Consider the following 23,260-nt stretch of genomic DNA (forward strand, 5'->3'; position numbering starts at 1 on the left):
ACGCGCGCACACATGCAACGCGCGCGCGCACGCGCGCATTCCAAGAGGTTACCGTTTAAATCGGCAAATTTCTCGGTTCTGAGAATGAAAAAGCTCGGGTTGATTGCCGCGCGCCGATGTTCATCTCGAGCGGGACGTGTGAGCGAGCGCAGCGCCCCATCGTGTGCCGAGAACAGAGGGCACTTGAAGCGATCTCGGAAGTAGTTCTGTGATATCTCTTCCGCGGGCTGCTCTCCAGCACAGCGGGGAGGCTCACCCAGCACCAACTCCAGACACCACCTCCCCCCCTCCCCTCTACCCCCCCCCCACCACATCTTCCAGCTCCCCCAACTCTCACTCTTCCCTCCCATCTCCTCGCCCCCCCCCGACCCTCCCCATCTCATCCCTCCCCTCCACCCCCTCCCATCACCAAACTTCCCCCCCCCCCTCTTTTCGTCCCTCCCATACCCATCTCCCCCACCTCCCAGCATCACCCCCGCTCTCTTTACCCCCCCCCCTCTCCCGCCTCTCTCTCAATCTCACTCCCCCTTCACCACCCCGCCCCCTCCCTCCCCTTACCCCCTCGCTCCCCCCCCCCCCCACTCCGAGGTGTCCCCCGTGCCGCGGCTCCCAGCCGGGCTCAGGTGCGCGCCGCGCCGCAGGAGCCATGATCCCCTCTCACGCCGCCACCAGCAGGGCCAATGGCTTCGCCCCTCGCTACTCACCGGGACAGAACCCCCCCGCACGGGGCTCCTCTTCGGGGAACGCCGAGCTCATACTGCTCAGAGACACGCAAGCACCGCCACCGCCATCGCCATCATCAGCAGCAGCAGCACCGCCCGCCGTATCCGACGCTCTTCTTCTCGAGTCTCGAGGTGCCGCGCTGAGTCGCGACCCCGCGGCGCCGCCGGGCAGCGCTGGGGAAGCTCCGCGAGACACGTGGGGGAGGAAGGTGGACTTCCTGCTGTCCGTCGTCGGCTTCGCCGTGGACCTGGGCAACGTGTGGCGGTTCCCTTACGTGTGCTACCAGAACGGTGGAGGTGCGCTCCGGAACACGTGTCTGTGTGCGTGCGTGCGTGACTGTGTGTGTCTGCGTGCGTGCGTGCGTGTGTCTGTGTGTCTGTGTGTGTGCGTGTGTGTGTGCGTGCGTGTGCGTCTGTGTGTGCGTGTGTGTCTGTGTGTATGTGTGTGTGCGTGCGTGTGCGTCTGTGTGTGCGTGTATGTCTGTGTGTGTGTATGCGTGTGTCTTTGTATGTGCATCTGTGTGTGTCTGTGTGTATATGTGTGTATGCGTGTGTCTGTAAATGTGCATCTGTGTGTGTGTCTGTATGTGTGTGCATGTGTGTGTCTGTGTATGTGCATCTGTGTGTGTCTGTGTGTGTGTCTGTGTGTGTGTGCATGTGTGTGTCTGTGTATGTGCATCTGTGTGTGTGTGTCTGTATGTGTGTGAATGCGTGTCTGTGTGTGTCTGTGTATGTGTATGTCTGTGTGTGCATCTGTGTGTGTGTGTATCTGTATGTGTCTGTGTGTGTTATGGGGAGCGGTGGTGTAGCGGTTAGCGCGCTGGGCTACGAACCTGACGCACCGAGTTCGATTCCCGCTCACGGCCAACACCAGTGACGACTATCTGAACCGGTCCTGGGCCTCCCGTAGGTCGACTCAGTCTCAAATTATTGCCTAGTACGATGTGTAAATATCGCCACTAGGGAGACAAAGGCGGCCAGGCGTGGTGCTGGCCACCCACCCCTTCGTGTGCCGTTCCGGCCTTGCTGCTCGCTAAAAGCACTTGCCCCAACAGTCTGCTACAGGCTACACGGGGGATCTTCGTGTTATGGGGAGCGGTGGCGCAGTGGTTAGCGTGCTACGCTACGAACCAGAGGTCGCAAACGGGTTTTGATTCCTTACCCGTACCCGGCCGCACCAGGGTCGCAAACGGGTACCCGTACCCGGCCGTACCCGTACCCTAGCCGTACCCGGCCGGGTAGGGTACGGGTACGGCCGGGTACCTGATTGCGATTGCGACCTCTGGGATGAAGCCATGTTGCAGGCGCGGGTGGGTTGATTCTCGGAACTTGAATTGTGAGAAGAGACAAGACGTTGGGAAATGAATGACAAACAGTTACTCACCAGTGACTCACAGTCTACCCGTACCCAGGGTCGCAAACGGGTACCCGTGTGCTGTGTGTATGCTGTGTGTATGCTGTGTGTATGCTGTGTGTACGCTGTGTGTGTGCTGTGTGTGTACGATGTGTGTGTGCTGTGTGTATGCTGTGTGTACGCTGTGTGTGTGCTGTGTGTGTGCTGTGTGTGCTGTGTGTACGCTGTGTGTACGCTGTGTGTGCGCTGTGTGTGCGCTGTGTGTACGCTGTGTGTACGCTGTGTGTACGATGTGTATGTGCAGTGTGTGTGCGCACGCTGCCGTCTTTACTTGAGCGTCATTCAACATTGTTATGTTAAATTGTTGCTACATTTATCTAAACTTTGTTAAATGTAAAATGTTAAAAACTCTGTACGCTTTAAATGTCTCGATGTAACCCAGCACGGTTGGCTGCGAGCGGTGCGAAATAAGTTTAACACACACACACAAACACACACACACAAACACACACACACACAAACACACACACAAACACACACACACACACAAACACACACAAACACACACACAAACACACACAAACACACACACAAACACACACACAAACACACACACACACACAACACAAACACACAAACACACACACACAAACACACACACAAACACACACAAACAAACACACACACAAACACACACACAAACACACACACAAACAAACACACACACACAAACACACACACAAACACACAAACACAAACACACAAACAAACACACACACACACAAACACGCACACACAAACACACACACAAACACACCCAAACACACACACACAAACACACACACACACAAACACACACACAAACACACACACACACAATCACACACAAACACACACACAAACACACACACAAACACACAAACAAACACACAAACAAACACACACAAACACACACACAAACACACACACACACACAAACACACACACAAACACACACACTAACACACACAAACACACACACAAACAAACACACACACAAACACACACACACACAAACACACACACAAACACACACACACAAACACACACACACAAACACACACACACAAACACACACACACAACACACACACACAACACACACACACAACACACACACACAACACACAACACACACACACAAACACAAACACACACAAACACACACACAAACACACACACAACACACACACACAAACACACACAAACACACAAAACACACACACAACACAAACACACACACAAACACACACAAACACACACACACAAACACACACACACACAAACACACACACACAAACACACACACACAAACACACACACACACAAACACACACACACAAACACACACACACACTAACACAAACACACACACAGGTCGCCCTGACAGCAGACCGTCGTGTTCTTAACCTTTCTGGGGATCATTGAGTGTCCGGGCTAATGAACATGACGCGGGACGACTGACGAGTAGGGGGGGGGGCACAAGGGCGAGGGGGGCACTGGCACTTGGAATCGCCACGAGTCGTCGACTCCGGGAGCACGTGACCGCGTTTGGCGTGCGGCGCGCGCGTCCGCCTTTGTCTTCCCCAACCCCGTAATGTCCACGAGGCGTGTCGGGCTACTCGTTTAGGGCCGAGTGTACCTAACGGTGGCCCACGCGAGGTTGAACCGCCGATCGCCACCGACAAAGAGTGTGTGTGTGAGTGCACGCATCACCACGACACGAGTGTGTGAGTGTGTGTGTTAGTGTGTGAGTGTGTGTGTTAGTGTGTGAGTGAGTGTGTGTGAGTGTGTGTGAGTGTATGTGAGTGTGTGTGTGAGTGTGTGAATGAGTGTGAAAGTGTGAGAGTGTGAGTGCGTGAGAGTGAATGAGTGTGAGTGGGGGAGAGTGAGTGAGTGGGAGTGTGAGAGTGTGTGAGTGTGAGTGAGTGTAAGAGTGTGAGTGCGTGAGAGTGAGTGAGTGTGAGAGTGTGAGTGAGTGTGTTAGTGTGTGTGAGTATGTGAGTGAGTGTGTGAGTGAGTGAGTGTGTGAGTGAGTGAGTGTGTGAATGAGTGTGTTAGTGTGTGTGAGTATGTGTGTGTGTGTGAGTGTGTGTGTGTGAGTGTGTGAGTGAGTGAGTGTGTGAGTGTGTGTGAGTGAGTATGTGTGAGTGTGTGTGAGTGTGTGTGAGTGTGTGAGTGAGTATGTGAATGAGTGTGAAAGTGTGAGAGTGTGAGTGCGTGAGAGTGAATGAGTGTGAGTGGGGGAGAGTGTGAGAGTGTGAGTGGGAGTGTGAGAGTGTGTGAGTGTGAGTGAGTGTAAGAGTGTGAGTGCGTGAGAGTGAATGAGTGTGAGAGTGTGAGTGAGTGTGTTAGTGTGTGTGAGTATGTGAGTGAGTGTGTGAGTGAGTGAGTGTGTGAGTGAGTGAGTGAGTGTGTGAATGAGTGTGAGTGTGTGTGAGTGTGTGAGTGTGTGAGTGTGTGAGTGTGAGTGAGTGTGTGAGTGAGTGAGTGTGTGAATGAGTGTGAGTGTGTGTGAGTGTGTGTGTGAGTGTGTGAGTGTGTGAGTGTGAGTGAGTGTGTGAGTGTGAGTGAGTGTGTGAGTGTGTGAGTGTGTGTGTGAGTGTGTGAGTGTGTGTGAGTGAGTGTGTGAGTGAGTGAGTGTGTGAGTGTGAGTGAGTGTGTGAGAGTGAGTGTGAGTGAGTGTGTGAGTGAGTGTGTGTGAGTGAGTGTGTGTGTGACGTCACCACGGTTGTTGTTGTGTGTGTGAGTGTGTGTGAGAGTGTGAGTGAGACTTTCTCATCTGCGCCGCGGGACTGCATCGTTACCTGGTTTACAAGCTGGGGGGGGGGCGGTGGCGGGGGGCTCATACGCGAACTCAGGAGAGGCGGTGTAGGGGTGGGGGCCTGCTCCGCGTTAAACCAACTCGGAGCAAACGTGAACGGCGACAGCGGGTCCCGCGATGCTGCCGCTCATGTGAAACACCGCGCCAGGGATCGCGTGCTTTTGACTCTGCGAATTTAGAACTTGGGGGGGTGGGGGGGCTGAAGCTTCAGTAGGGGAAGGGGGGGGGGTCAGGGTTCAGCTCACTTCAGCCCCCCAGATGCTGCGGGAGTGCTCTGCGTACACACAGCGTACACACGTGTCGCATTGCCTCTCCGGCCAGACGCAGCTGCCCGGTCTCCAATCTCCCCCTCGGCTAACCCGGCTACCACGGGGGTCCCGGATGGATGTGCCCCCCTCCCCGCGCCACCCCCCCTCCCCCAGGAGCCTTCCTCTTCCCCTACATGGTGATGGTTGTGTTTGGGGGGGTCCCTCTCTTCTACATGGAGCTGGCGCTGGGCAGTTCCACCGAACGGGAGCCATCTCGCTGTGGAGCAAGATCTGCCCCCTCTTCAAAGGTACGGGGACACGGGCGGGGAGCGGGGTGTCAGGACATTCGGGCACACAGCGGCAGCGTAGTGCACAGGCGTGGTCGTATACAGGTACGCCCGTCATATAGGTGTGCACACATATGGGGGTGCTGGTATACACGCGGGCCGGTATATAGGTACAGTACACATATGCCCATTTTCAGGTGTGGGGTCGTCCATAAATGACGTCATGCATATGGGGGGGGGTCAGACATTTGTGACGATGTGTGACGGGGGGGTGGGGGTTGAGAAATGTGACGTCACATCAAAATGCGCAACTTTTAATAAATACAGACAACACGTTCTACTTAATTAAATAGACGTTTTAATAAATGTTTTCTCTTACAACATCAGAGTGCAGCGCCATATTAAATACGCACTACAATGACAATAGTTTAAAGAGATTTGAAGCATGTTTTATTTTGGGGGGGGGAAGCTTTGTGACGTCATATTTGAGGGGGGGGGGGTCTGACTTTTTGTGACGCCGTGTGACGAAGGGGGAGGGGGGTCAAAAATCGTCAAAATCGCGTGACGTCATTTTTGGACGGCCCCTGTATCTGTATACAGGTGTGTCTGTGCGCAGCTGTATATATACAGGTGTGTTTGTCAACAGGTGTGCCTCTATACCCATGTGCTCGTATCTCGAGGTGCCCGTGTGCACGTGTCGCTCTCTGCTGTACCCCCCCCCGCCCCCCTAACACCCGGGATCCGACCCGCAACCCCCCGGCGCCAGGCGTGGGCTACGCGATCTGCGTGATGTCGCTCTACGTCGCCTTCTACTACAACACGGTGATCGCCTGGGCGCTGTTCTACCTCTACTCGAGCCTCACCGCGGAGCTGCCCTGGGCGCACTGCGACAACGCCTGGAACACTCCCCACTGCTCCGACTACTTCCTGCGCGACAACTCCACGTGGGGGGCGCACTCGCGATCGCCCGCCGAGGAGTTCTACACGTGAGCTGCGTCGGTGGGGGTGTGGGGGGGGGCGGGGGTGTGGGGGGGGGGCGGGGGGGGCAGACAGGGTGATACCGGAGTCACGTGTGGGACATGGGCGGGCGGGACGTGCGGGGGGCCACAGAACGCGTGGGACATGTGGCTCTTGACTCGGGTGCAAGCGCAACAAGCAAAAACATGAACAAGAAACATCTTAAAGTGACTTCACGCAACAGAAAAATCCAGGGAAAAACATCAAAGTCTTCCAGAAAAAACACTGCGTTTCAACGCTGTGTACAAACATCCCAGTGGGATGCAAGTCAAACAATAACAAGCATAAGACAATTTTGATTACAGTTAACAGTCTAACTCTGTACTACAACAAACAAATATGGGTAAACCAAAACGTTTACGAACTCACCGAAATAAAGCGATAAAAACAATGTAACAGTGATCATAGGAACTGTGATTCAAATGTAACAATAAACGATATACACATAACATGTACGACCAAACTTTGCAGCCATAGCTGGCAGCATGAGTCCCTCCATAACAGCAGGAGTATCAGTTAGGAGTATCAACATTTTTCAATGCACAGCAGCGGACCATGCGTGGAACGCATCATCGCTACGACTACCATCACCAACATCATCACATCCCTTCCAAGACAACGATCCCCCGTGTAGCCCTATCAGACTGTTGAGCAGCACCTACGAAGGCCGGTGCCGCGCACGAGGGTTGGGTGACCAACACTACGCCTCCGATTAGCACGCTTGGCTACGTACGGTGCGAAAGAAGTCCATCGTATATCCCGACTGATAACACTGGTCAACAACAACAAAAACATATTTTTCTGGCCTGGACTTTTGCAGCTGTTTTAGACTAATTTCAGGGTGCTGATTCCAAATCTGATCTCAGATTTGCTCTATCACATCTCGTTTTTATGCTATCGGCATACCCCATTTTCATTGATTTTACCCGAAATTAACTCTGTCACTTATGATTGCAAGTTGTTGCGAGTCAGTGACTGCTTTAGTATATGGTGCTGTATTTTTAGGATAGTGTGTTTATAATATAATTTTATGTAGATATCCACATTTATTTAATTTTTTTCTGCAGTTTTTTTTTGAAAATGCAATATTTGATATCTCAAAAACCTGATGTGATAGACAAAAACTGTGTAGACCCGTGTAATATTTAAACATCGCACCAGCGACCTATTCGCATATTCACTGTCGCCGGTGTTGGCCGTGAGCGGAAATTGAACTCGGGTGACCGGGTTCGTAGCGGAGGGCGCTAATCACCGTGCCACCGCTCCCTCTTCCACGCGCCACACTCTACCACCATTACCACGGCCACCACCACCATCACGACCACCCCCACCACGGCCACCACCACCTCCACCACCACCACCCCCACCACCACGGCCACCACCACCGCCACCACCACCACCACGGCCACCACCACCACCCACATCACCACCACCACCATCACCCCCACCACCACCACCACGACCCCCCCCCCCACCACCACCACCCACATCACCACCACCACCACCCACATCACCACCACCACCACTACCACCACCACCACCACCACGGCCACCACCACCACCACCCCCACCACCATCACCACGGCCACCACCACCCCCACCACCACCACCGCCACCACCACCCCCACCACGGCCACCACCACCACCCCCACCACCACCACCACCACCCCCACCACCACCACCACCACCTTGCAGGCGGCACGTGCTGGGCCTGCACAACGCGTGGGGGCTGGAGGACGTGGGCTGGCTGCGTTGGCCGCTCGTGGCGTGCGTCGCGCTCGTCTTCCTCGCCGTCTACTTCTCCCTGTGGAGGGGGGTGCGCACGTCCGGCAAGGCGAGTCCCTGGGGGGGGGGGGGGCTACGGGGGCGCTTGGGGGGGGTCTTGAGACGTAAGGGGACCCCCCCTCCCCTCTCGCCCCAATCTCCATCTGTTGGTAAGTGGTGGAGATGGGGGTTGTTGTGCAGATCGGGAGTGAGCGTAGACAGTGGGGACATAGCTGTTTGTCAATTCTGGGGGGAATGGAGTGGCTGAGCGCGGCGTGGTGGAGCGCGGCGTGGTGGAGCGTGGCGTGGTGGAGCGTGGTGGAGTACGGCGTGGTGGAGCGTGGCGTGGTGGAGCGTGGTGGAGTACGGCGTGGTGGAGCGTGGCGTGGTGGAGCGTGGCGTGGTGGAGCGTGGCGTGGTGGAGCGTGGCGTGGTGGAGCGCGGCGTGGTGGAGCGTGGCGTGGTGGAGCGCGGCGTGGTGGAGCGCGGCGTGGTGGAGCGTGGTGGAGCGTGGCTGAGCGCTGCGTGTGGGCTTCAGGTGGTGTGGTTCACCGCCACGTTCCCCTACCTGGTGCTGGGCGTGCTGGTGCGCGGGGCCACCCTGCCCGGCGCGTGGCGCGGGGTGCGCTTCTACCTCACCCCCAACTGGGACCGCCTCCTCGACAGCGAGGTGCGTGGAGTGGGGGCCGCGAGGGGGCGGCTGACGGGGGTCCCCTATCGGGGTCTAATGTTGGGACCCGGGTTGTGTAGATGATGGGTGGGTGATAATGAGTGGGTGATGATGGGGGGTGAGGATGGGTGGGTGATGATGGGTGGGTGATGATGGGTGGGTGAGGATGGGTGGGTGATGATGGGTGGGTGATGATGGGTGGGTGATGATGGGTGATGATGATGAGTGAGTGATGATGGGTGGGGATATGGGTGGGTGAGGATGGGTGGGTGATGATGGGTGGGTGATGATGGTGGGTGATGATGGGTGGGTGAGGATGGGTGGGTGAGGATGGGTGGTGATGATGGGTGGTGATGATGGGTGGTGTGATGGATGGGTGGGTGATGATGGGTGGGTGATGATGGGTGGGTGAGGATGGGTGGGTGGAGGATGGGGGGTTGAGGATGGGTGGGTGGATGATGGGTGGGTGATTGATGGGTGGGTGATGATTGGGTGGGTGAGGATGGGTGGGTGAGGATGGGTGGGTGAGGATGGGTGGGTGATGATGGGTGGGTGATGATGGGTGGGTGATGATGGGTGGGTGAGGATGGGTGGGTGAGGATGGGTGGGTGATGATGGTGGGTGATATGGGTGGGTGATGATGGGTGGGTGAGGATGGGTGGGTGAGATGGGTGGGTGGGATGGGTGGGTTGATGATGGGTGGGTGATGATGGGTGGGTGATGATGGGTTGGGTGATGATGAGTGGGTGATGATGGGTGGGTGAGGATGGGTGGGGTGAGATTGGGTGGTGAGGATGGGTGGGTGATGATGGGTGGGTGATGATGGGTGGGTGATGATGGGTGATGATGATGAGTGAGTGATGATGGGTGGGTGAGGATTGGGGGTGATGATGGTGGGTGATGGGTGGGTGAGGATGGGTGGGTGAGGATGGGTGGGTGATGATGGGTGGGTGATGATGGGTGGGTGAGGATGGGGTGGGTGATGGGTGATATGGGTGGGTGATGATGGGTGGGTGAGATGGGTGGGTGAATGGGTGGTGATGATGAGCTGGTGAGGCGATGTGGTGTGAGGGTGAGCTGGCGAGGCGATGGTGTGTGAGAGTGAGCTGGTGAGTGGGGGTGAGCTGGTGAGGCGATGGTGAGTGGAGGTGAGCTGGTGAGGTGATGGTGAGTGGGGTGTGCTGGTGAGGCGATGGTGAGTGGGTGTGAGCTGGTGAGGTGAGGATGAGTGGGGTGAGCTGGTGAGGTGATAGTAAGTGGGGGTGAGTTTGTGAGGTGATGGTGAGTGGGTGTGAGCTGGTGAGGTAGGATGAGCTGTGAGGTGAGGGTGCGTGGGGGTGAGCTGTGAGGTGATGGTGAGTGGGGGTGAGCTGGTGAGGTGAGGGTGCGTGGGGGTGAGCTGGTGAGGTGATGGTGAGTGGGGGTGAGCTGGTGAGGTGATGGTGAGTGGGGGTGAGCTGGTGAGGTGATAGTGAGTGGGTGAGCTGGTGAGGTGATGGTGCATGAGGGTGAGCTGGTGAGGTGATGGTGAGTGGGGGTGAGCTGGTGAGGTGATGGTGCATGAGGGTGAGCTGGTGAGGTGATGGTGAGTGGGGTGAGCTGGTGAGGTGATGGTGCATGAGGGTGAGCTGGTGAGGTGATGGTGCATGAGGGTGAGCTGGTGAGGTGATGGTGCATGAGGTGAGCTGGTGAGGTGATAGTGAGTGGGGTGAGCTGGTGAGGTGATGGTGAGTGGGGGTGAGCTGGTGAGGTGATGGTGAGTGGGGGGAGCTGGTGAGGTGATGGTGAGTGGGGGTGAGCTGGTGAGGTGATGGTGAGTGGGGGTGAGCTGGTGAGGTGATGGGAGGGGGGGTGAGCTGGTGAGGTGATGGTGAGGTGAGGTGAGTGGGGGTGAGATGGTGAGGTGATGGTGAGTGGGGGTGAGCTGGTGAGGTGATGGTGAGTGGGGGTGAACTGGTGAGGTGATGGTGAGTGGGGGTTAGCTGGTGAGGTGATGGTGAGTGGGGGTGAGCTGGTGAGGTAATGGTGAGGTGATGGTGAGTGGGGGTGAGATGGTGAGGTGATGGTGAGTGGGGGTGAGCTGGTGATGTGATGGTGAGTGGGGGTGAGATGGTGAGGTGATGGTGAGTGGGGGTGAGCTGGTGAGGTGAAGGTGAGCTAGTGAGGTGAGGGTGAGCTGGTGAGGATGAGCTGGTGAGGTGATGGTGAGTGGGGGTGAGTAACGACGGTGACTATGTAAGTCGTGGCTTTGTCACCGCACGTGTGAACTCGTGTGATTCCCATGATGCATCGCGGCGTGATGAGGCTCGCGCGCGCAGAGTTAATTGCCCCCCGCTAATTCATGCCCCAGAGGTAGGGGAGGGGGGAAGGGGGGATAGAGCCCCCCCCCCCTCCGTCACCTCCCACCAGAGGGAAGCGCCGGTCCCAACTTAATCTGAACACCTGTCTAGAAAATATAATTATCCTCCGGTGATGGAGCGCTCAAACATCATCTCCGTCACCACCACGACCATCACAAACAACCATCTCCGCCTTCGCCGGTGTCACTTGGGTGACCACCCCAGGGCTCTGGTGCCAACCGAGACTCGTGCCGGGGGTCTCTTTGGGTGTCTCTCTCCTGGCCGCGCACAATGAATGATGAGCTCGAGTCGTCGTCGGCTCCCCGTGTCTCAGGTGTGGGTCGCAGCAGCGGCCCAGGTGTTCTTCTCGCTGGGCCCCGGCTTCGGGGTTTTGTTGGCGCTGGCGAGCTACAACCCCTTCCACAACAACCTGTACAGGTGCGAGTCGCAACACACCTGCGCCGAACGCAGACACGAACCGCGACAACCACAATCGACGCGACTGCCCCCCCCCCCCCCACCCGTGTCCCTGTGCTGCGTAGGGACGCGATTGTGACCAGCTCCATCAACTGCGCCACGAGTTTCATCTCGGGCTTCGTCATCTTCACTGTGCTGGGATACATGGCGGAGAGGCGCGGCGAGAAGGTGGAGGACGTGGCGAAGAACATTGGCGAGAGCTCCACCACTTACACCACCACCACCTCCACCACCATCACCTCCACCACCACCACCACTTCCACCACCTCCACCACCATCACCTCCACCACCTCCACCATCACCACCACCATCACCTTCACCACCACCTCCACCACCATCACCACCACGACCACTTCCCACCCCCTCTGCCACCATCACCTCCACCACCACCTCCACCACCACCTCCACCACCACTTCAACCACCACCTCCACCACCATCATCTCCACCACAACCACCACCACCACTTCCACCACCTCCACCACCATCACCTCCACCACCACCTCCACCACCACCACGACCACCATCACCTCCACCACCACCTCCACCACCATCACCACCACGACCACTTCCACCCCCTCCGCCACCATCACCTCCACCACCACCACCACCTCCACCATCACCTCCACCACCACCTCCACCACCACCTCCACCACCACCACCACCTCCACCACCATCACCACCACCACCTCCTCCACTACCACCACCATCATCACCTCCACCACCACCACCACCACCACCTCCTCCAATACCACCTCCACTACCACCTCCACAACCACCACCTCCACCACCACCTCCACCACCATCACCACCACCATCACCACCACCACCTCCACAACCATCACCTCCTCAACCACCACCTCCACCACCATCACCTCCTCCACCACCACCACCTCCACCACCTCCACCACTACCACCACCTCCACCACCATCACCACCACCTCCACCACCATCACCTCCACCACCTCCACCATCACCTCCACCTCTACAACCACTTCCACCACCACCTCCACCACCACCACCCTCACCACCATCACCACCACCACCACCACCATCACCTCCTCCACCACCACCTCCACCACCTCCACCACTACCACCACCTCCACCACCATCACCACCACCTCCACCACCATCACCTCCACCACCTCCACCATCACCTCCACCTCTACAACCACTTCCACCACCACCTCCACCACCACCACCACCCTCACCACCATCACCACCACCACCACCATCACCACACCTCTACCACCATCACCTCCACCACCACCTCCACCACCACCTCCACCACCATCACCACCACCACCTCCAACACCACCATCACCATCACCTCCACCACCTCCACCACCATCACCACCACCATCACCACCATCACCTCCACCACCACCTCCACCATCACCTCTACCACCACCACTTCCACCACCACCTCCACCACCATCACCTCCACCACCACCACCTCCACCATCACCTCCACCACCATCAACTCTACCACCTCCACCACCACCACCTCCACCATCACCTCCACCACCACCACTTCCACCACCACACCACTAAACATAACCCTTCACCACCTCCACCACCTCCACTACCACCACCACCACTTACCCTCCACCACACCTAACCCTCCACCACGATTCACCACTACCTCCACCACCGCCAGCTGAGGCGATGCGACAGGAGGAGGGATGAGAGGGGATGAGAGGGGATGAGAGGGGATGAGAGGGATGAGAGGGGATGAGAGGGGATGGTTTGTGGGTGGTTTCATTCTCGGCGCTTCCCCCTCCCCTCGTGGGGGCACAGTGAGGGGGGGGGGGCTCACCTGTGGGTACCCCCCCCCCCCCCCCCCAGTCGAGTAATGGACGCCCCACTCCCTCCCCCGCAGGCCCGAGCCTTCTCTTCATCACCTACCCCGAGGCGATCGCCACGATGCCCGGCGCGCCATTCTTCGCTGTCATCTTCTTCATCATGATGGTCACCCTGGGGCTGGACAGCACGGTGCGACGCGGGTTCCCCCCCATCACCTCACCTCACTCACCTCAAACACCTCAACTAACCTCACCTCACCTGACCTCCATCTGAACTCACCTCGCTTCAGCTCACTCACTTCAAACACCTCACCCGACTCACCTCCACCTTGCCGCACTTCAACGCAACTCACCTGACTCACCTCAACTAACCTCACCTCATCATGGGACCTCCTTTGCCAGTACCAAAATATGATCACAGGTTTTTTTCCCCTTTTTTCTGGCAACAAAACAGTTGTGTTAGGATGTTAAAATACCAAAGTGAAACCTTTTACAAGGAATCATGTTGCTGCATTCACCACAATGCTGTGGTCAGAATGCAAACAAAAAACGTACTCTGATAATATATGCATTGTCCTTGAAACTGACTGGTCCACACCAGAGACAGCTTTCTTTTGAGCCTAGTCTCAAACGGTGTTAGACCAGAGGACGCCTTTTGGCCTTTTGGCGTCCTCTGGTCTATGATCACAGTTTGTTTTTGTGTGCATTCTGACCACAAGCATTGTGCTTAATGCAGACCACGATTCCTCGTAAAAGGTTTCACTTTGGTGTTTCAACCTCACCTCACCTGACCTCCAACTCAACTCAGATCACCTCACCTGACTTCACCTGACCCTGGTTCGACACCATATGCACATCACCTGCTATGGCGCACACGCACGCAGACACAGGTCCACCGTGTAGCCCTACGGACTGTGAAGCAACGCGGTGCCCGCGAGTAGCGCCCGCCTGCGGAGGCCGGCGCGTCGCACGAGCGAGCGGGCGGAGCGCCGCGACCGTCAGCGCCATCGCACTCGCTGCTCGGAAGGGCACCACACGGGCGCACAAGTAGCTACACATGTAGTAGCAACACATGTTGTAGTAGTAACTACACATGTAGTAGTAGTAGTAGCTACACATGTTGTAGTAACTACACATGTAGTAGTAGTAGTAGCTACGGGCCCCGTACTTTCAAGGGCCCCGCGCTAAATGCTTTCAAGCTATCAATTCCGGTTCAGTGATTCTGCACTTGCTCTATTACTATAGTACTGGACCGCCTTCGACTTTTACGAACGACTGGGTGTTTAAGGTTAGCGATTTGTCGTATGATCTGGCTGTATAGCAAATGCAAAAACACAACTACTTTACTATGCAAGTTCAACATTTATTTGTTTTAATATTTACGTGTTATATTTTTTTATTTAGGGCCCCTTTATAACATGTGCTACAGGCCCGCGCACTAGCTTCTTAGTCCGGCACTGCTCACGAGGGGTAGCCAGAGGATGCCGCCCGTCTCGGAGGTGGAACGTCGACGACGATGCGATCGGCTCGCGTGCAAAGGTGGCACGCGGACCGGTTGCGTTGCGTGGCCGTGAGAGGCGGCGGCCGCTTGTGGAGGCCTTCATCCAGCAGTGGATAGATGACGGCTGATGGCGGTGACGTTGGCGACGACGTGTGTAGTTCGGAGGGCTGGAGGCGATCGTCACGGCGGTGACCGACGAGTTCCCCCGTGTGTTCTCGCGGCGCCGCGGGCTCCTCCTGCTCCTCGTGGTGTTCACCTGTTTCCTGGGCTCGCTGAGCACGCTCACTCAGGTGAGTGTCTCGCTCGCTCAGGTGAGTGTCTCACTCAGGTGAGTGTCTCACTCGCTCAGGTGAGAGTCTCACGCTCACGCAGGTGAGAGTCTCACTCTCGCTCAGGTGAGTGTCTCACGTTCACGCAGGTGAGTGTCTCGCTCAGGTGAGTGTCTCACTCAGGTGAGAGTCTCACTCACTCAGGTGAGTGTCTCACTTGCTCAGGTGAGTGTCTCACGTTCACGCAGTTGAGTGTCTCACGCAGGTGAGTGTCTCACTCAGGTGAGTGTCTCGCTCGCTCAGGTGAAAGTCTCACGCTCGCTCAGGTGAGTCTCACGCTCAGGTGAGTGTCTCACTCGCTCAGGTGAGTGTCTCGCGCAGGTGAGTGTGTCACGCTCACGCAGGTGAGTGTCTCACTCGTTCAGGTGAGTCTCACGCTCGCTCAGGTGAGTGTGTCACGCTCACGCAGGTGAGAGTCTCAATTCCACAGGTCGGTCATGAACTCACGCAGGTGAGACCGAGTCACCCTCGCGCAGGTGAATCTCGCTGAGTAACCGCGCATGAATGAAGGTGGCCTACGCACTAACAGTGGTGGTGCTGCCCGCGTCACGTGGTGTACTATGTGTGGCGCTATGCATGGGGACGTGATGGTCTATGCGTGGCGCTGTGCACGAGACGTGATGGTCTATGCGTGGCGCTGTGCATGGGGACGTGATGGTCTATGCGTGGTTGTTGTGTGCTGCGCGCGGTACATGATGTACTTTGCGCGTTGACGCGGGGCGAGACGTGGCCCGCTCCGCGTGATGCGCGTGCTGTGTGTAGAGTGGCCTGTCTTGAGGCTTGAGGTGGAGTAAGCGTTCAGATGGAGACCTCGGTCACCAAAAAGAGTGAAGTCAATAGAAATAGCGACAAAAAACAACAACCGCATCGCGTGGTACATTGAAAGCATTGCGCAGACACAAATGGATGTGAGACGCGAGTTAACGATTGCACTCCCTGCAGCGCAAATCGGCTCGGCAAGATTATTTTTAGACTGATCATGGTACAACTACCAGAAGGAATTATGTAAACATGAAAGCAGGTGCAGGGTGACTATCGTACTGAGATTTAATCGGAGGAGCGTATCATCTTGATGTCAAACGAAGTCATCGTAAATAATCGCCAGTTTAAAATCAAACTGTGACCGAGGTGGTAGAGTTCGATACGGGGCGTTGGGGGGGAGTGCTGTGCTACGCGTACTCTGCGTGCTGTGCGTGGGGGCGCTATGCGTAGTGCGCTGTGCTACGCTATGCCTCGTGTGCTGTGCGTGATTCGCTTTGCGTCGTGTGCTGTGCGTGATTCGCTTTGCGCGGTGTGCTGTATGGGCCATGCTACGCGTGCTTTGTTACACGCGGCATGCTATGCGCGCTGTGCTGTGTGGCCAGGGAGGCGCCTATGTGGTGAAACTGCTGGAGGAGTTTGGCACCGGAGTGGCCATCATCGCTGTGGTTTTGTTCGAGTCCATCGCAGTCTCCTGGTTCTACGGCACGGACACCCCCCCCCCACCCACCCCCCTCCTGATCCCCCTTTCTCCATCCTCACTCCTCCCCCACTTCTTCTCCCTGGCCCCTGTGCCTACCCGTACCCCATCCCTTTTCATCCGAACCCCAGACGGCGTGACCCCTGATATCCGCACTCAGTCAACCTGCCGCGTCACACACCAGCTGCAATATCCAGAGTGGCGTCTTAGATGATGGGCCGCCTGTGTGCACCTGCGCGCGCATGTGTGTGTCTGTGTGTGTCTGTGTGTGTGTGCGTGTGTGGGGAGCGTGTGTGTCTGTGTGTGTCTGTGTGTGTCTATGTGTGTCTGTGTGTGTGTGTGTGGAGAGCGTGTGTGTTTGTGTGTGTCTGTGTGTGTCTGTGTGTGTGGAGAGCATGTGTGTCTCTGTGTGTCTGTGTGTGTCTGTGTGTGTGTGGAGAGGGTGTGTGTCTGTGTGTGTGTGCAGAGCGTGTGTGTCTATGTGTGTGAAGAGCGTGTGTGTCTGTGTGTGTCTGTGTGTGTGTGGAGAGGGTGTGTGTCTGTGTGTGTGTGTGTGGAGAGCGTGTGTGTCTGTGTGTGTCTGTGTGTGTGAAGAGCGTGTGTGTCTGTGTGTGTCTGTGTGTGTCTGTGTGTGTGTGTGTGGAGAGGGTGTGTGTCTGTGTGTGTCTGTGTGTGTGAAGAGCGTGTGTGTCTGTGTGTGTCTGTGTGTGTCTGTGTGTGTGTGTGTGGAGAGGGTGTGTGTCTGTGTGTGTCTGTGTGTGTGAAGAGCGTGTGTGTCTGTGTGTGTCTGTGTGTGTCTGTGTGTGGAGAGGGTGTGTGTCTGTGTGTGTCTGTGTGTGTGTGTGTGTGGAGAGGGTGTGTGTCTGTGTGTGTCTGTGTGTGTGAAGAGCGTGTGTGTCTGTGTGTGTCTGTGTGTGTGTGGAGAGGGTGTGTGTCTCTGTGTGTCTGTGTGTGTGTGTGTGGAGAGTGTGTGTGTCTGTGAGTGTCTGTGTGTGTGTGGAGCGTGTGTGTCTGTGTGTGTGTGGAGAGGGTGTGTGTCTGTGTGTGTGTGGAGAGCGTGTGTGTCTCTGTGTGTGAAGAGCGTGTGTGTCTGTGTGTGTCTGTGTGTGTGTGGAGAACGTGTGTGTCTGTGTGTGTGTCTGTGTGTGTGTGGAGAGCGTGTGTGTCTGTGTGTATCTCTGTGTGTGTCTCAGTGTGTGTCTGTGTGTGTGTGTGGGGAGCGTGTGTGTCTGTGTGTATCTCTGTGTGTGTCTCAGTGTGTGTCTGTGTGTGTGTGTGGAGAACGTGTGTGTGTCTGTGTGTGTGTGGGGAGCGGCTGTCTAGCGGTTAGCGCGCTACGCTGCGAACCCGGCGAGTTCGATTCCCGCTCAAAGCAAACACCAGTGACGATTATCTGAACCCGTCATGGGCCTCCCCTAGGTCGATTCAGCCGTAACTGTGTAACTGGTGTGGTGTGTAAACATCGCCACTGGGGAAACAAAAGCGGCTGGGCGTGGTGTTGGCCACCCACCCCCTCGTGTACCGTGCCGGCCTTCATAGGTGCTTGCTAACAGCACTTGCCCCAACAGTCTGTACAGGCTATACGGGGGATCTTTGCCTTGTGTGTGTAAGGCGGCCGAGCGCGGTGTGCCGATCACACCACCCCCTCGTGCGCCGTGCAGGACCTTCATATAGGTGCTCGGCAACAGCACTTGCCCCAACAGTGCGTGAAGGCTACGCGGGGAATGTTTGTCTTCGTATTGACCGGGGTGTGTATACAGCCTCGCGCCTGACCCACCTGTCCGCTCCGCAGGTGTCAGGCGGTTCTCGTCCGACATTAAGGACATGCTGGGCTTCACGCCCGGCTTGTTCTGGCAGGTGTGCTGGGCGGCGTTCTCCCCCATCTTCCTCTCCGTGAGTTCCACACATCAGGTGCACTCACCTGGTACATGTTTCCTCTACGACACGCGCTTATGAAAATATCCTAGTCCGGTCTTATGCACTCATTTTCAGAGTTGATGAGACACCATCAGTGTGAGGGCTGCCACACGTTTGAAACCATTGGAGGTTGCAAGTGGCCCGCGGGTCTTACAATAAAGAACACCGCCCTGTTCACTCGGAGAATATTTCAACACATTTTGTGGTAGAATTCAATATTTTTATGAAGATTATTATCAACACACCTGGAAGAGGTTCTCAAACCACCCGATGTCATGTTTTAACTCACCTGCTACAGCTTCCAAAATACGCCTGGAGCCGAGATATCCTTCTTGAAGACTGTTGGGTCTTGGTTTTGAGTGTTATTTTATATTTAACGAGGTTTATCATTTTTTGTCGTTGATTCTGAGATCACTTCGTTTTTTTAAAATCAGTAACCAATTCTAAACGTCGACGTGTGGTGCGAGAAGGCAATACAGTTATAGATTCTGAAATATGAGAATGATGATCAGCCATAGACCTCGTCCGTGCAGATTTCCTTCTGCGAGGATGCGAGATCTTCCTCGTGAGCTGTCCCCTCTCTGCCCTTCCGTATCTCTCCCTTCTCTTTTTTTTACGATCAGTGGAAACAATAAGATGCTCGTGGTATTCGGCACTTTGCTTCGTTCATCATTTCGTAATTTTTATTTTATTTTTTTTATTAACATTTTAAACTCTGCTTCTCGCCCCCTTTCCCCCGACTCTTCCCCGCTCGCTCCCCGATCTCCATCGCTCTCTCCGCAGCTAATCTGCTTGAGCTTCCTGCTGACGACTCCGCAGCTGCGACTCTTTGACTACGCGTTCCCCCCGTGGAGCATCTCCGTGGGCTACGTGGTGTCGGCCTCCTCCTTCGTGTGCGTGCCGCTCTACATGATCTACGCGCTGGTCCGCGCGCCCGGCACACTGCGGCAGGTGAGGGGACGGGGTCGGCCGAGGGGTCAGATTCAGCTGAGCAGTCGAGGTCAGATTCTTGTAAGAGGTTGTGGTTGGGATTGGGGGTCTGTGTTGCCATCATAGGCAGAGTCGGGGTCATGGTTAAGAGTGAAGGTCAGGGTTGACCGGGACCTCGTTATTTGTTGAGTGTGGTAGTCCAGCAGCCTAGGGGACCCACGTGGAGTAGCCAGGGTTGGTGGATCACGCAGAAATCGCCAATCTGGTGAGACCTCCAAAACACACTGGATGTCTATGCGGCCAAATAGAAGGCAGCACAGCAAGTCGGTTCATGTTTCCACAATCTGTGGGTGCAACGGTGAATGTTATTCGCGGATCGGAATTCGTTTTTTTTTCATGAGCAGCGTGCCACGGTTTCCTGCCACACGCAAAGCACTCAATAACGAGGTGACCAAGCACTCCGATGCCGTGACCTTCCTGAAGACAAAAGAACGAGGTTTCCGTCGAGGCTGTCCAGGGTAAATAGACGACCACAATATTATTATTATTAAAACGAGTGGAGCCGCCCTGCCCGGGTCACCACAACTTCCCCCATTTGACAGAGCCGCCGCTTATCGCGACCCATTCCCCGCTCTTATCGCCCCCTTGGGCGCAACGCACGAACGCGCTCATGAAGACACCTCCCGCCGTGTTGGTGGTGGCAGCTGATAGTGGCGCAGCACTGGGCGATTCCGTGGCCGTGGTGGTGGTGGTGGTCAGTGCGGCCCACACGAATGGGCAGCGGTGTCACAAGCGTACCCCACCAACTCACGCTTTGGGGCTTTTAAGTTTAAGTAAAAAAAAGGCCACCATCGATACCTCCACCGCCATGGCTTCCACCTGCCAGATTCTACAGCAGTCGGCCACTCGTGACTGACTGGCAGGGTCTGATCTTAGTCTCAGCACCGTTCGTGGAGTCGTACACTGCGGTTGTAGATATCAATGCCCCCCCACCCCCCCATATCAGGGTCTCCAGTCTAATGGACCTTAGAGTCACCACCGTTTCAGATTTACTTTCTCAAACAAGCGGCATTTTATCGTATTAGGAAAAAAAAAACCCCCGTTTAGAATGATTAGGACAAATAAATAAGAAATCACTTCCCTGGAAAAAAAATTATCGCGCTCAAGACTCAGACAAATATTTACCCACGCCTGTACTACTTTGAGAACAAGCACACTTAACAGGCGATGCGATTTGAGGAATAACAGAATGATTGTGTTCATTGGTACGAGTTGAGTAATTCCTTCCACTTACAAACACGGAAACGCAGTAAAGGACTGGAACCAGGCCACGACGAACACACGGGACATGGGCCCCGAGATTACAGCCTTGCCCCTCAGACTCCAGCCTTGCGGCTAGGACCACAACCTTGAATTTCGATTTAAAGCTTTCGTGACTGCAGGGATTCATCTTCTTGGTTCTTTCGGTAAAGTCACGTAGAAGGGAAGTAATAAAATAATAAAAATAAAACATAATAAAATAATTCTCACGACGTTTCGGCCACAACGCAAGCAGCCATCCTCAGGTGAAGACCAGTGTCTGTCGGGGAGACAGCGTTCAGACACTGGTCTTCACCTGAGGACGGCTGCTTGCGTTGTGGCCGAAACGTCGTGAGAATTATTTTATTATGTTTTATTTTTATTATTTCATTACTTGCCTTCTACGTGACTTTACCGAAAGAACCAAGAAGATGACCACAACCTTGTCCGTTGCCTTGGCCCTGACACCTCTTAGCCTTACCCTTGAAATAACCCCACCTTGCCCCCTCGTAGACCCCGACTCTGCTGGTTGTGAAATGCTGCCCTTGCCCCTGTGAGACTCCAGCCATGACCCTGAGTGTCCGTGTGCCCACAGAGGCTGCGCGCGGTGGTGACGCCTGAGGCGAAAGGGAGGTCTCAACCTGGCCTCGCGTCTCCCCTCGCAGTCACGTCCCACGCCTGAGCGAGACAGCAGGGGGCCTCTGGGCTTGCCCTGAAAGGGAGAGAGAGAGGGAGCAAGAGTTCTCGGCCTTGCCCCCTGAGATGCTCCTGCGTGGCCCCGTGGGAGACTGCGGCTTCAGCAAAGAAGAGTTGAGAGTGGTGGGGCACTGCCAACTTCTGGATCACCCCCACCATGAAATTGCATTCCGGCGACGAGGAACTTAACAAAACGATAGCATCACACATCACAACAACAACAACAATGACACACGTCGATTATGGACCGATGTATACAATCAGGGAACAACTAATGCGTGGTAATTGTTCCCACAATTTATTTAGGGAGCTGAGTGGTTATGAGGTGCAGGATGATGAAGGGGTTGAGAATGAGATGTATGAGTGGGTTGTGGAAGAGGTGCAAAGAGAACATGTGATTGGAGATTCATTATGAGTGGGCTTGGAAAATATTGAAGAGGTTCAGGAATCTGGGGAGCATGGGGAGGGTGGAGAATTGGGCCCAGGAATACAATCGTTACGTGGATTATGTATTCACCTCAGAAACAATTCTACCAATGATGCAACGTGTCAGCGTCACCTTATACGTTTAATACAAATATGTTATTTGGTAACACTTTCTGACTATGGAAGGGATTGTCTTTTACTCAACAGCTCGTAATGGTTAACCATGCACATGCAAGGCTATACGTCAGGACACATACACAAAAAAAGTTGGCATTCTTTTCAGACCCCGTGCCGTGACGTGCGGTCTCCAACTCACGTGGGTGTAAATCTTGACTCGCTTGTGTTGTCATCGAAACGTCCGAGATTTTGTTTATTTTATTTTTCATTAATTTGAACCTATTTACGTGACTTTACCAGAAGACCCAAAGAATAATCACGTGGTGTACTCCGACTCTCCGGCCTCTCTCCTCGTGTGCGACGAAAGAAGGGCCATCGCCCCAAATGTCGCCTAGTGTGTACAGTACTCGTCATTGTAAAGCTATCGTGTTGTTGAGCTGTTGAGTTGTCATTTGTGCTTGTGCGCCACTGCCAAACGCAGCAGCAGCAGTAACACTAAACAATGCTTCATAGGGAGGTTTGCCGGTGAAGAGGTTGAGGAGGTTACGGTGCACGTGATGCAGGAGGAAGAGAATAATGAGATAAGGCCCGGGCAGCCTTGTTTAGAGATGGGAAACATCGTGGAGGTTTGGTAGCTGCAGAGCTTGAAGAGGAGGATGGTGTTGAGGATGATGTTGAGGATGAGGATGGTGTTGAGGTTGAGGATGATGTTGAGGATGAGGATGGTGTTGAGGATGAAGATGGTGTTGAGGATGAGGATGGTGTTGAGGATGAGGATGGTGTTGAGGATGAGGATGGTGTTGAGGATGATGTTGAGGATGAGGATGGTGTTGAGGATGAGGATGGTGTTGAGGATGAGGATGGTGTTGAGGATGAGGATGGTGTTGAAGATGAGGATGGTGTTGAGGATGAGGATGGTGTTGAGGATGAAGATGGTGTTGAGGATGAGGATGGTGTTGAGGATGATGTTGAGGATGAGGATGGTGTTGAGGATGAGGATGGTGTTGAGGATGAGGATGGTGTTGAGGATGAGGATGGTGTTG

The 23,260-nt window shown here is 55.2% G+C and overlaps 1 protein-coding gene across 1 annotated transcript; it reads left to right on the top strand.

The window, feature by feature from the left end:
- Positions 1-631: 631 nt before the first annotated feature.
- Positions 632-23,260, top strand: LOC133348858 (sodium-dependent serotonin transporter-like). Its single transcript, XM_061561924.1, is given in 14 exon segments — positions 632-1,019; positions 5,361-5,429; positions 5,432-5,494; positions 6,240-6,459; positions 8,186-8,324; positions 8,793-8,924; positions 11,598-11,701; positions 11,806-11,933; positions 13,621-13,733; positions 15,203-15,334; positions 16,738-16,837; positions 18,625-18,725; positions 19,533-19,700; positions 21,574-23,260. Coding segments are annotated over 14 exon segments (1,929 nt in total). The 5' UTR covers positions 632-646; the 3' UTR covers positions 21,661-23,260.

Source organism: Lethenteron reissneri, chromosome 28 (genome assembly GCF_015708825.2).
Source record: "Lethenteron reissneri isolate LAM-NWPU_2019-01 chromosome 28, ASM1570882v1, whole genome shotgun sequence".
In the NCBI taxonomy this organism is placed as follows: domain Eukaryota; kingdom Metazoa; phylum Chordata; class Hyperoartia; order Petromyzontiformes; family Petromyzontidae; genus Lethenteron; species Lethenteron reissneri.